This window comes from Coptis chinensis, chromosome 4, assembly GCF_015680905.1.
Source record: "Coptis chinensis isolate HL-2020 chromosome 4, ASM1568090v1, whole genome shotgun sequence".
In the NCBI taxonomy this organism is placed as follows: domain Eukaryota; kingdom Viridiplantae; phylum Streptophyta; class Magnoliopsida; order Ranunculales; family Ranunculaceae; genus Coptis; species Coptis chinensis.
In genome coordinates this window covers 50,990,708-51,001,403 of record NC_141459.1, presented here as the reverse complement: position 1 = coordinate 51,001,403, position 10,696 = coordinate 50,990,708, and the positions used below count along the sequence as shown (strand labels likewise).

The 10,696-nt window shown below is 40.6% G+C and overlaps 1 protein-coding gene across 1 annotated transcript; it reads left to right on the top strand.

Annotated features, from left to right (window-relative positions):
* Positions 1–8,845: 8,845 nt before the first annotated feature.
* Positions 8,846–9,154, top strand: LOC147503883 (uncharacterized). The gene has a single exon (XM_086604995.1). The coding sequence runs from the start codon at positions 8,846–8,848 to the stop codon at positions 9,152–9,154; it is 309 nt and encodes a 102-aa protein (XP_086461121.1).
* The last annotated feature ends 1,542 nt before the right edge of the window (positions 9,155–10,696 follow it).

The following is a 10,696-nucleotide window of genomic DNA, read 5'->3' as shown; positions in this document are numbered from 1 at the left end:
TTAAGGGGTTAAAACTACAGTTTTGGGCTCTTATCAGTACTGAGGAGTGGAGAATGTATGGACAATCTTCCACTTGTCCAGAAACTCCTTGACTGTCTTTCTCTTGAATTGTGAACCATTGTTTACCACCAATGTATGTGGCAAGCTAAATCTGGTAATGATGTGAGTCTAGATAAAGTTTCTGACATGTGATTCCTTAACATGAGCTAAAGGAATTGCTTCGACCCACTTAGTGAAGTAATCAGTTGCAGCTAATACGGTACATTTTTGTGGGATGAACGGTCCCATGATGTCCATGCCCCACATGTGAAATGGCCAAAGGCTCGCAATGCTAATCAACTCGCAAGCTGGTTGAATGATGTTGTGACCAAAGGTCTGACATTTGATACACTTGAGGACATATGTTTTGGCATCTATCTGCATTCGAGGCCAAAAGTATATTTGGGAGATCGCTTTGTGAGCCAATGAGCGACCTCCTGCATGGTTTCCGTACTCTCCCTCATGAATTTCAACAAAAATTAATTGACCTTGTTCTAGGCTTATGCACCTCAAGTGAGGTCCGCCAGCAGATTTTCGGAATAACTTGTGATTGACCAAGCAATAACAGCATGCCTGATAGGGAATTTGTCTAGCTTTGGCACGCCCGTCTGGGAGTGTACCGTGCTGGATGTACTCTATGATGGGATGCATCCATGTTTGACTCATCTGATCTTCAGAGAGTGGGCACAAGTCGCTGATTTCTAGGATGTGTTCAGATTGGTAAGCAGGTCGGTCAATTACTTCAATGATTAACTGCCTAGGGGCGCAAATCGGTGTTTGGGTAGCAGATACGCTAAACTGTCTGTGTGACGATTTTCGTCACGCAAAAAATGATGTATTGTGGCTTTTTTGAAAGAAGGAAGTAATTGATAGATAACTTGAAGGTATTTAGAAATGTTACCTTCGTGGGTAGTGTACTCTTTAGCAATTTGGCGAATAACCAATTGCGAGTCACTAAAGACTTGGAGCTCTTGTACACCGAGTTGTAGCGCCATTCGAAGCCCCATGATTAATGCCTCGTACTCCGCCTCATTATTGGAGGTCGCAAAGTCGATGCGAACTGATTTCTCCATCATTTCTCAATCTGGTGACACTAAGACAACTCCGATTCCACTTCCTCCGGGGTTGCTAGATCCATCCACATAGAAAGACCAGATGGTTTTGTCCTTTTTCTTTGTGGGTGGGATATCTGCAATAATCTGCCCTTTCTAAGAAGTGCATATGACGAACTCGATGTGGTGTTCCCTGAGTTCTTCGGCCCATACTGCCATGCAAGTTGTCTTGTTCTCCTTGTGAATGATTTTCTTCAGTGGGAGGTCGGTGAGTACTTTAATGGGATGCGCTTGAAAGTACGGCCTGAACTTCCGTGCAGAATATAACAATGTGAGTACTACTCTTTCTATATAAGAATAATTCTTTTTAGCTGGAGTTAGTATCTTACTCATAAAGTAGATCGGTTTCTCTAAATTATTTTCTTCTTTGAAGAAAACCGAACTGATGGCAAAGTCCGATATTGCGAGATAGAGCCCCAGCGTTTTGCCATCTGTTAGTTTTGCCAGGACAGGAGGTGTAGTCAAGTATTCTTTGAGGGTGGAGAACGCTTAGTGGCATTGGTCATTCCATGAGAACTGCTCACCTTTTTTAAGAAGTTGCAGGAACGGTCGGCATTTGTCTGACGCTCTGGAGATGAATCGGTTAAGTGCTGCGACCATTCCTGATAGCTTCTGTATTTGCTTCTTTGTCTATGGATCAGGCATGTCCAAGAACGCTTGGGCTTGGTCTGGGTTAGCCTCGATCCCCCTCTGTGAGACTTGGTACCCCAGAAACTTACCTAAGGACGCTCCAAAAAGGTACTTTTCTGGATTCAGCTTCATTCGAGTTAGGCGTAATCTGGAGAATGTTTGCTCAAGGTGAGTAAGGTGGTCACCTGCTTTCTTGCTCTTGACGACCATGTCGTCGATGTAGACTTCCATGGTGTCTCCTAACATGTCCTAGAACATGTTAATGACCAACCGTTAATAAGTCGCTCCAGCATTCTTGAGACCGAACGGGAGGACGTTGTAGCAATAAATTCCCTGCTCTGTAATGAATGACGTCTTCTCTTGGTATTCTTCAGCTAGTGGTATATGGTTGTACCTACTATATGCATCCATGAAGGACATGAGCTTGTGGCCACAAGTCTGGTCCACAAGTCGATCGATTCTAGGTAAAGGAAAGTTGTCCTTAGGTGTTTCTTGGTTGACATTGGTGAAGTCAACACAAAGGCGAACTGTGCCATTCTTATTTGGAACTGCTACTATGTTAGCGATCCATTCGGGGTAATCAACCTTTCAGATGAAACCGACTTGTTTGAGTTTGTCGACCTCATCGTTGATTGCTTTTTGAAACCGCAGTGATAGTCTCCTAGGTCGCTGTCGAACTGGTCGAGCATTAGGGTTGACATTTAGTTTATGACATGTAACATTAGGATCTATACCCGGTACATCAATATACGACCAAGCGAAAACATCTTTATTCATGGATAAAAAGTTTACAAGCTGGGCCCTGAGTGTAGGATCAAGGTTAGCCCCTACATAGACGAACTTAGGATCGTCTTCGGTTCCTAAGTTCACTCGCTTCCTTTCTTCAGCTTGTACCATGGCTTGTGGTGGCTACACGTCCTCTGGGGGACTGTGTTCTGCAGATGCTTTGGCGATCTGAGGAATAATGGGAGTGGCCGTAGGAATTGGAGTGTCTTCTGTGGTTATGACAACAAGGTCTGGTGTGACTTCTGTGGTCATGACAACAGAGGTTGGAACGATCTTCTGAAGCTGTATTGGTTGTATGATACATGGTGGGGCAACCTATGGGATGGGTGGAGCGACAACTGCTAGAGCTACTTCTAGAGTCCTGACTGGTGGATCAACAACTGCTTTAGCGCCCCTTGGGGTTGGTACAGATGAATAGACCTTTTTGCTAGAGCCCCCAGCGTTCTATTTTGGTGGTTTTGCTCTGAGTTCAGCGACCAAGTTTTTGGCCATTGTGTAGCTAGTGGGCTCGTTCCTTGTGCTGATAGGTGATAAGAGCCCAAAACTGTAATTTTAACCCCTTAATAATCATATTTTTAGACCAATTATGTGAGTAATAATTAAGAGTTAACACTGATTACGTGTTTTTATACATTTCAGGCTTCAAAGTCCATTATGTGCAGAAATGTGCCACTTTAGCGAGATAAAGGAGCAAAGGTCGGTTACTAAGGAGTTCCGTGATTAAAGGCCAAGATTCAAGAAGATAAAGCCTTTCTAAAGCCCGGTCAAAAGCTGAAAAAAGAAGCGGCGCGGGCGTAAAAGACACAAGTCGTGAGAACTTCGAAGGTCAGATCTTTGGACTCAGACCTCGGAATGGGGCCTACCTTATGTCAAAACGACCGACTCGGAAAGAGCTTTCCAATGGTCCAAGTCTTGACCTAATCAGAGGAGCAGAAGTGGACAAAAAGTCTGTTGAAGCCAACTGCAGCTGAAGAGGCATTTTTGGACTGAAAGAATTGGGTTTTGGGCCTGATTCTCTGGCCCAAAACATAGCTCCAAGCCCATGCACGATTTTTGGATCTGAATGTATAAAAACCAAAGCTTCACTCTTTGTTAATGGTAGATATTTAGACCTAGATTAGAAATTAGATTAGTAGCCTCCATTAATTAGTTTTAGATCTGGTTTTAGAATTTCATTCCCGTTTTAGATTAAAACTTTAAATCATTGTTCTTTATTGATTAGATAAATAAAATAGTTATTCTTATCAATTTTGATTTTTGTCATTTACAATTTATTAGATCTAATTTCAATTCTTGTTATCATTCAATTCTTAGTTATTAATTAGATTTCGATTATTGTTTAGTTAAATTTCATAAAGTTAGAATCTTTGTAATATGTTGTATTCAATTTCAATGGGAAATGATGGTTTGATGAATCAAGGCTAAAACCTCCATTAGAGGGGTTGATGAAGCCTTGATGAAAACTTAGTTGTATAGTGTAGAAGCGTTGTAGAGTCTATTCCATTCTAGAAAGGTGTTTCGCCATGAGAATGGGTGGGCGACCTCACATGCTAGTTATAATTGGTAGAAATGCCATGTTAATTAGGGATTAGAGCGAGCAATTCTTTACCGTAAGAACATAAGAATTAGATTACAACAGTCTATTCTAGGTGATTAAGTTGGATTCGAGGTGGATTCAATTCCCTAATTCTTTATCTAGATTCAAGAACATTAGTATTTCCATATATTTAAGTAGTGACATTCAACATATTGCTTTTCATATTGCATCGTAGTATAATTCCCCCTCGTAAAACTCTCATTAGACTTAAGACCGACTAATTAGATTAGAAAACATTCCATGCTAGAGCACTAGGAGTGGAACGAATTTGTTACTCCACTCTATTTCGATAGAATTGAGAGTAGAAACTTTGATAAATATAGACACGTAAATAGTTTAGTTTACTTACGTTTTGAGTTTCATCGCTTTATTTTGTAGGTAAAACTATTCTATTTTACATTTTATCAATAGGTGAGTCAACGGTCTTGTTCGCTGAGAGGATTTGGTTACAATGATAAGTCTCGAGCTGATTGCTTCGAAGCTCTATCATGCCCCTAGGGCCTGGAAAGTGAAGAACTTAATGCAGTGTTGACGGTATAGCTTGCATTTGATGAATCCAACGCCGTCCTAAGATAGCGTTGTAGGACGACTTGATGTCCAGGACGCTGAAATGCATATTGAAGCTGACTTTGTCCTCTCTAGATCCCACTGAGACTAGGAGTATGATATCACCTATTGGGTCGGCTCTAGAGCCATTAAACCCGTAGAGGCGGGCGATTGGATCGATGAAGACTGACTTGGGCAGGTTCATCTCTTGGACGGTATGGTAGAACAAAATGTCACACGAACTACCAGGGTCTATCAGAACACGCTTAACTATCCAGTCGCTGATTTTGACATGGACTACTAGTGCATCATTGTGCGGGAGGCAAACCTTGTTGAGGTCGGCCTTTGTAAAAGTGATATCACCTGAACTGCGACCAGAACTGCATGGAGCAGGTGCGGCCTGAGAAGAGAAATGGTAAACTTCTTGAAGGGCGCCAACATGCCTTCTCTTCTCTCTGGACGATATTACTGAATCATCTGGAAACGTGATCATATGAATGGTTCTGTCATTGTTGCGATCGGATGAGTCGACACATCTTCCATGCGTGAAACGGTCTCGGGGCGTCCTCGCCCCGGGGGGCGAGCTTGAGCATTGTGGCGATCATGGCGGGGTGGAGTTCTACTCCGCACCTTGCGAGCCATAAGTTTATGGCGCAGGTTGCCATCGGTTATGTTAGTGTACTGTTTGATATGCCCTGCTTCGATGAGGTCTTGAAGCTAATGCTTTAGCCCCCAGCATGCATCGGTCTCATGACATTTTGCTCGGTGGAAAGCGCAGTAAGGCTTTATCTTGGTTTATGTAATTGGGACTCATGACATCAGGTCGGTAGTATGCAGCTCGCTTTATCTTTTCCAGTATGTAATTGGGAAAGTGTGTGAGGACAGCGAACTCTTAGTTGTTGTTTGTTCTGTTCTCCAACTTTTGTTCCTACTGATCACGAACCGCTTTTTTGGTGGGTGGGGTCGCGGATCTGAGATCATTTGCTACTTCTTGGTCTTGTTAGCCGTGGACGTCTCGGGCTTTCAGTAGCTTAATGTACTTGTCTACTCGAGCGTATAGCTCGGACAGCGTTTCTAGACACTCTTTCATCAGCGACTTGGAAAGGTCTGTGTTGTGTACTCGACAGGCGTTAGAGAATGCCAGTGTGGCAAAGGACTCTTTGAGACCACTTTCCATGCATAACAGTTAAGCTTTGAATCGACCTAGAAATTGGCGAATGGTTTCATCTACACCAAATGACAGCTGGAAGAGTGAATCAATATCAGCTTTCTTACATCTGTTGTGGACGTACTGACTAGCAAACAAGCCAGTAAGTTGCTCGAAGGTCTTGCGGTAAACAGAAAGATCCTCAGTTCTAAATAACTAAGTGGGAGCGGGAATTTAGTTTCATATAAATCCCACGGTCTCCATTACTGGTTTGTTGGTAATGTAATTATACTTGCGCGTCGGTTTTAGTGCCTTCCTCCATATCGGATGAGTCTAATTACGGATTACTAGAACAAACTTCTAAAGGACAACTATATGAAGTTATTAATGTATGGATTCACTTCTCCATCTGAAGGGATTCATTACTGATAGAGAATTAGTCAGTCTAATTAAATAGACTAATCTAACCCTAGTTAAACCGCAAGCGCACAGCTATCGTTGAAAATAGTTCGCGACAAGCGAATTCGATCCCACGAGGGATTGCTACTCGGAAAGCGAGTACTAAAATATTACCTAACCTAATTCGACAATGTTGTTTTATAGAAATTTGGAATTATTATTAACTAAAATTAACTAATTACTACGAAAAGCAATAAATTAAATGGATTAACTATTACCGAAAAAACACTAAAGGCGTTGAATCCACCCTAGACCGTTGTAGGTTATCCTAGTCAAATCAGTTTATAGTTCTCTTTTAATTACGAGTAGCATGAGGGAAAGGTAACCCTTGCTTGCTCGAAGATGTAATCATGAAGCTCTTATATTTATTAGATTGATTGAATTTCAGCAAACGAAAATATAAATCCCTAGCAAGAGTTGTCTTTTTATAGCACAACTATTCACAGATTTATTTAAATGATAAACGTAGTGCACTGATATCAATAAGAGAATAATCTAACTATTAATTAGTCGAGACATGAAAACATGCAAGATATAATTAATGAAAGTAATCCTATTACTATCTAAAGAAATCAATCAAGTTTAATCTTTAAGTTCTGAGAACAGTAAACTAATTAAACATAAAAAAAACCTACGCAAGTCTAGGGTTTCATCTAAGCCCTAGCTTATAATTTAGCTACACATAATAATCGAACTGAAAATAAAGTAAGGTAAGAAAAAACTCATGTCGACGATTGAAGTCTCCTTGGCTTTCCTTCGTCTCGTTCTCGATTTCCGTCGTCTCTTCTCGCCTCTTGGCTCTCGGTGTTCGTTATCTCTTCCGGATATACGTGATTCGGTGCCTCTTCTGGATATTCTCCTCCCTTTATAATGGATTGGTTAGGGCAGTGTTTTATTTCGATTGGAATTCGAAGTCGGTGGCGAGAGGTTCGGTTGGGCGATTTTATCGGAAAATCGCGAAGTCGGTCTCCTGTTTGTAAACAAAGATCGATAGAAGGTGGTGATCAGGTGGTTCAGTTGTATGGTGGGCTATAGTGGTATGGGATTTAGGTTGCGTGGGCGCGTGTTCGATTTGGTTAGCCAAAATTTGAGGGATCGGTTTCTCTGTTATTGCGAATTCGATTTGGAGAAGAAAACTAGAGACTGCTACGGTACATCAAGCCAGATGGGGGATGGTGTGACCCTTAGTGGGTATGGGATTTTGAGTATTAATCAGGCATACCGAAATTCAGCACTTGATGGGTGCGGTTTTTATAACCCTTTATTTTGACTCCATCCCACATGGCCGGTCTGGGAGAAAGAAATTCAAGTTTAAAAAAAAACCTTGTGATACGAGGTTTAAAATATAGGTAAGGTTACCTTGTGATACGAGGTTTAATAAGGTTTAAGAAAAGTTGGCCCATAGCTTGCAAGTTTGTATTTTTCACGTGCATTTACCAATATTCATATCCATAGTCTCTGGCCTTGTTTCTCTACTAATGATCAGGTGCTAAGATACCAAGTCCAAATCAATAACGCCTCAATTCTCATTAGCAGACACGCAAACGGTATATTCCCAATATCACAGGGCACCTCCATTGAACTGAACAACTAGCGCCAGATCAATCTAACCACAAGTTCGCACAATAATATCCTGGAATCTCGATAGTTTCAACAGTTTTAATCAATAACTCCAATTCCTGTAAAACCACCAAAAATACACTAACTATATCAAACGAATAAATTAAAGCGAACTAACTAATATAAAATTGATCGTAAATATATAACATTTATGCGTTTATCAATTACAAATAATGGACTAAGAAGTTGAGTAATGGTATACAGTTAGATGCAAGTAATGGTATCCTCCCCATCGGAGTCACTGCTATTATTTGTAGGACCAAAGAAGGTCAGCATTTTAGTTTTACTTGTCTAGATGGCATGTGTCCACTCTAACGAGTGGTGTGCTATTAAGTTGACGAGAAGTAGAACTAATAGGAAAAACCTCTCTACATGAATGTTGATAGGGTAAACGTCCATACTATCGTGGCTTACTACATCTCGGTGTGTAGGGTGCTGACGGGTTAATTAATTGATTTTTAAGTTAACTCCATAAGTATTTCCACGAATGTAGGATGGTAAACGTCCACACTATCGTGGCTTACTACTTCTCGGTGTGGAGGGTACAAGTGATGGGTTGATTAATTAATTAATTTTTGTTATTAACTCAAGAAGTTTTTACCCTACATAATAGTTATTTTATGTGATTCTCAGGTTTTCAAAATGGTTACTTTCAACCCACTAGCAACTATTCTTAAGGAAAACAAACTTCTTGACCCTAATTACATAGACTAGAAACACAACTTGGATATCGTGTTGATTGCTGAAGAGTACAAATATGTACTCAATGAGGAATGCCCACCTAAGCCTGAAGATATTGCTGGAGAAGAGGAGAAAGAAGCATATAAGAAGTGGAACAAGGCAGATGAGATGTCGCGGTGTTACATTCTGGCATCTATGTCAGATGTGCTGCAACATCAACATTAGGCCATGACCACGGCTTATGATATGATGCTCAATCTCAAGGAACTCTTCGGACACCAGAATAGGGCTGCTAGGCAAACCGCTTTGAAAAATTTGATGACCACAACTATGACTGAAGGGACTCCTGTAAGGGATCATATACTCAAGATGATGGCTTATCTGAATGAGTTGGAGATCCTTGGAGCTGATATCGATGCGGAAACGCAAGTCGATATCATTCTCATGACGCTGCCTGAAAGGTTTGAACCGTTCCGCCTTAACTACAACATGAACAAAATGTTGTATTATTTGGCGGAATTGATGACAGAACTTTAGTAAGCTGAGAGCCTCTTTAAGCAGAGTTATGTTTAGGTTTATGCTTCTGAGAAGGTTTCTACTTCTACGCCTAATGGCAGAAAGAAGAAGAATAGTGTTCAGAAGCATAAGAATATGGCAAAGAAGGGCATGGGACCTCAAGGAGCTGTGAAAAAGCTTAAGGGCAAATGCTACAAGTGCAAGCAGTCAGGACATTGGAAGCCAGATTGTCCTCTTCTCAACAAAGAGAATAATGGAGGTATGTCTCATGCACTAGTAGTTTAAACATGTTTAGTGGTGTTATCTACCAGAACCTGGTGTGTAGATACGGGAACCACTAACCATGTCTGCATTTCGTTGTAGAGGTTCCAGGAAACTAGAAAACTTAGTGCTGGAGAGATTGCCATATCTTTGGGGATGCTACGAAAGAAGTAGTTGTTGCAGTGGGAGATGTTTATTTATCTTTTGGTAGAAATAAGACTAAGGTGTTAAAGAATTGTCTTTATGTGCCTAATTTTAGAAAGAACTAGATTTCAGTTTCTATGTTAATTAAGGATGGATATTCTGTTTCTTTTAAATGACAAGATTGTCATTAAGAAAAATAAACCTTTTATCTGTTCTAGTACATTAGAAGGCAATTTATACATCATTAATCTTATTCCACCCACAGTGCATTAAATTTTACCCCAAGTAGTATTATTCTAAAAGTATTGAGAGGAGAGACATTAAACTACTTCAGTACCAATTGTACAAGAATAGGAACCACAACGTGTCACCAATGACTTACAAGAACAAGAGGTGCTTCGTCGTGTTGTTAGACAACCTAATAGGTGATTGGTTTGGGAATGTCTTTAGACATAACCACTGATAACCAAGATCTTGATCCCTGGACCTACAATGAAGCACTCCAAGATAGAGATGTAATATCTTGGCAAAAGGCAATGAATTCTGAGATGGAATCTATGGATTCTGATAAGATCTGGGAGCTTGTAGAGCCACCCAATGGTATAAAACCCATTGGATGCAAGTGGGTCTATAAAATGGATGTCAAGATAGCTTTCCTTAATGGAAGTCTTGAGGAAACCATCTATATGGAGCAACCAGAAGGATTCATTGAAAAAGGACAAGAGCATCTTGTTTTGTATAAGAAATTTGATGGAAACATAGTGGTAACTCTTGTGCTTTATGTAGATGACATCTTACTCATTGGAAACAATGTGAAAGTGCTGTCAGATATAACGGTATAGTTATCAAAGAAATTTGATATGAAGGACTTGGGAGAAGCGGATCACGTCCTTGGGATCAAAATTATAAGAGATCGCAAGAAATAGATGTTGTGCTTATCTCAGGCTACCTATATTGATACTATGTTGACTCGTTCTAACATGCAAAACTCCAAGAAAGGTTTTTGCCTTTCAGGCATGGAGTTCCTCTATCAAAAGATATGTGTCCCAAGATACCAAAAGAGATAGAGGACATGAAGGTGGTTCCTTATGCTTCGGCTGTAAGAAGCTTAATATACATCATGCTATGCACGAGGCTAGACATCTGCTTTACCGTTGG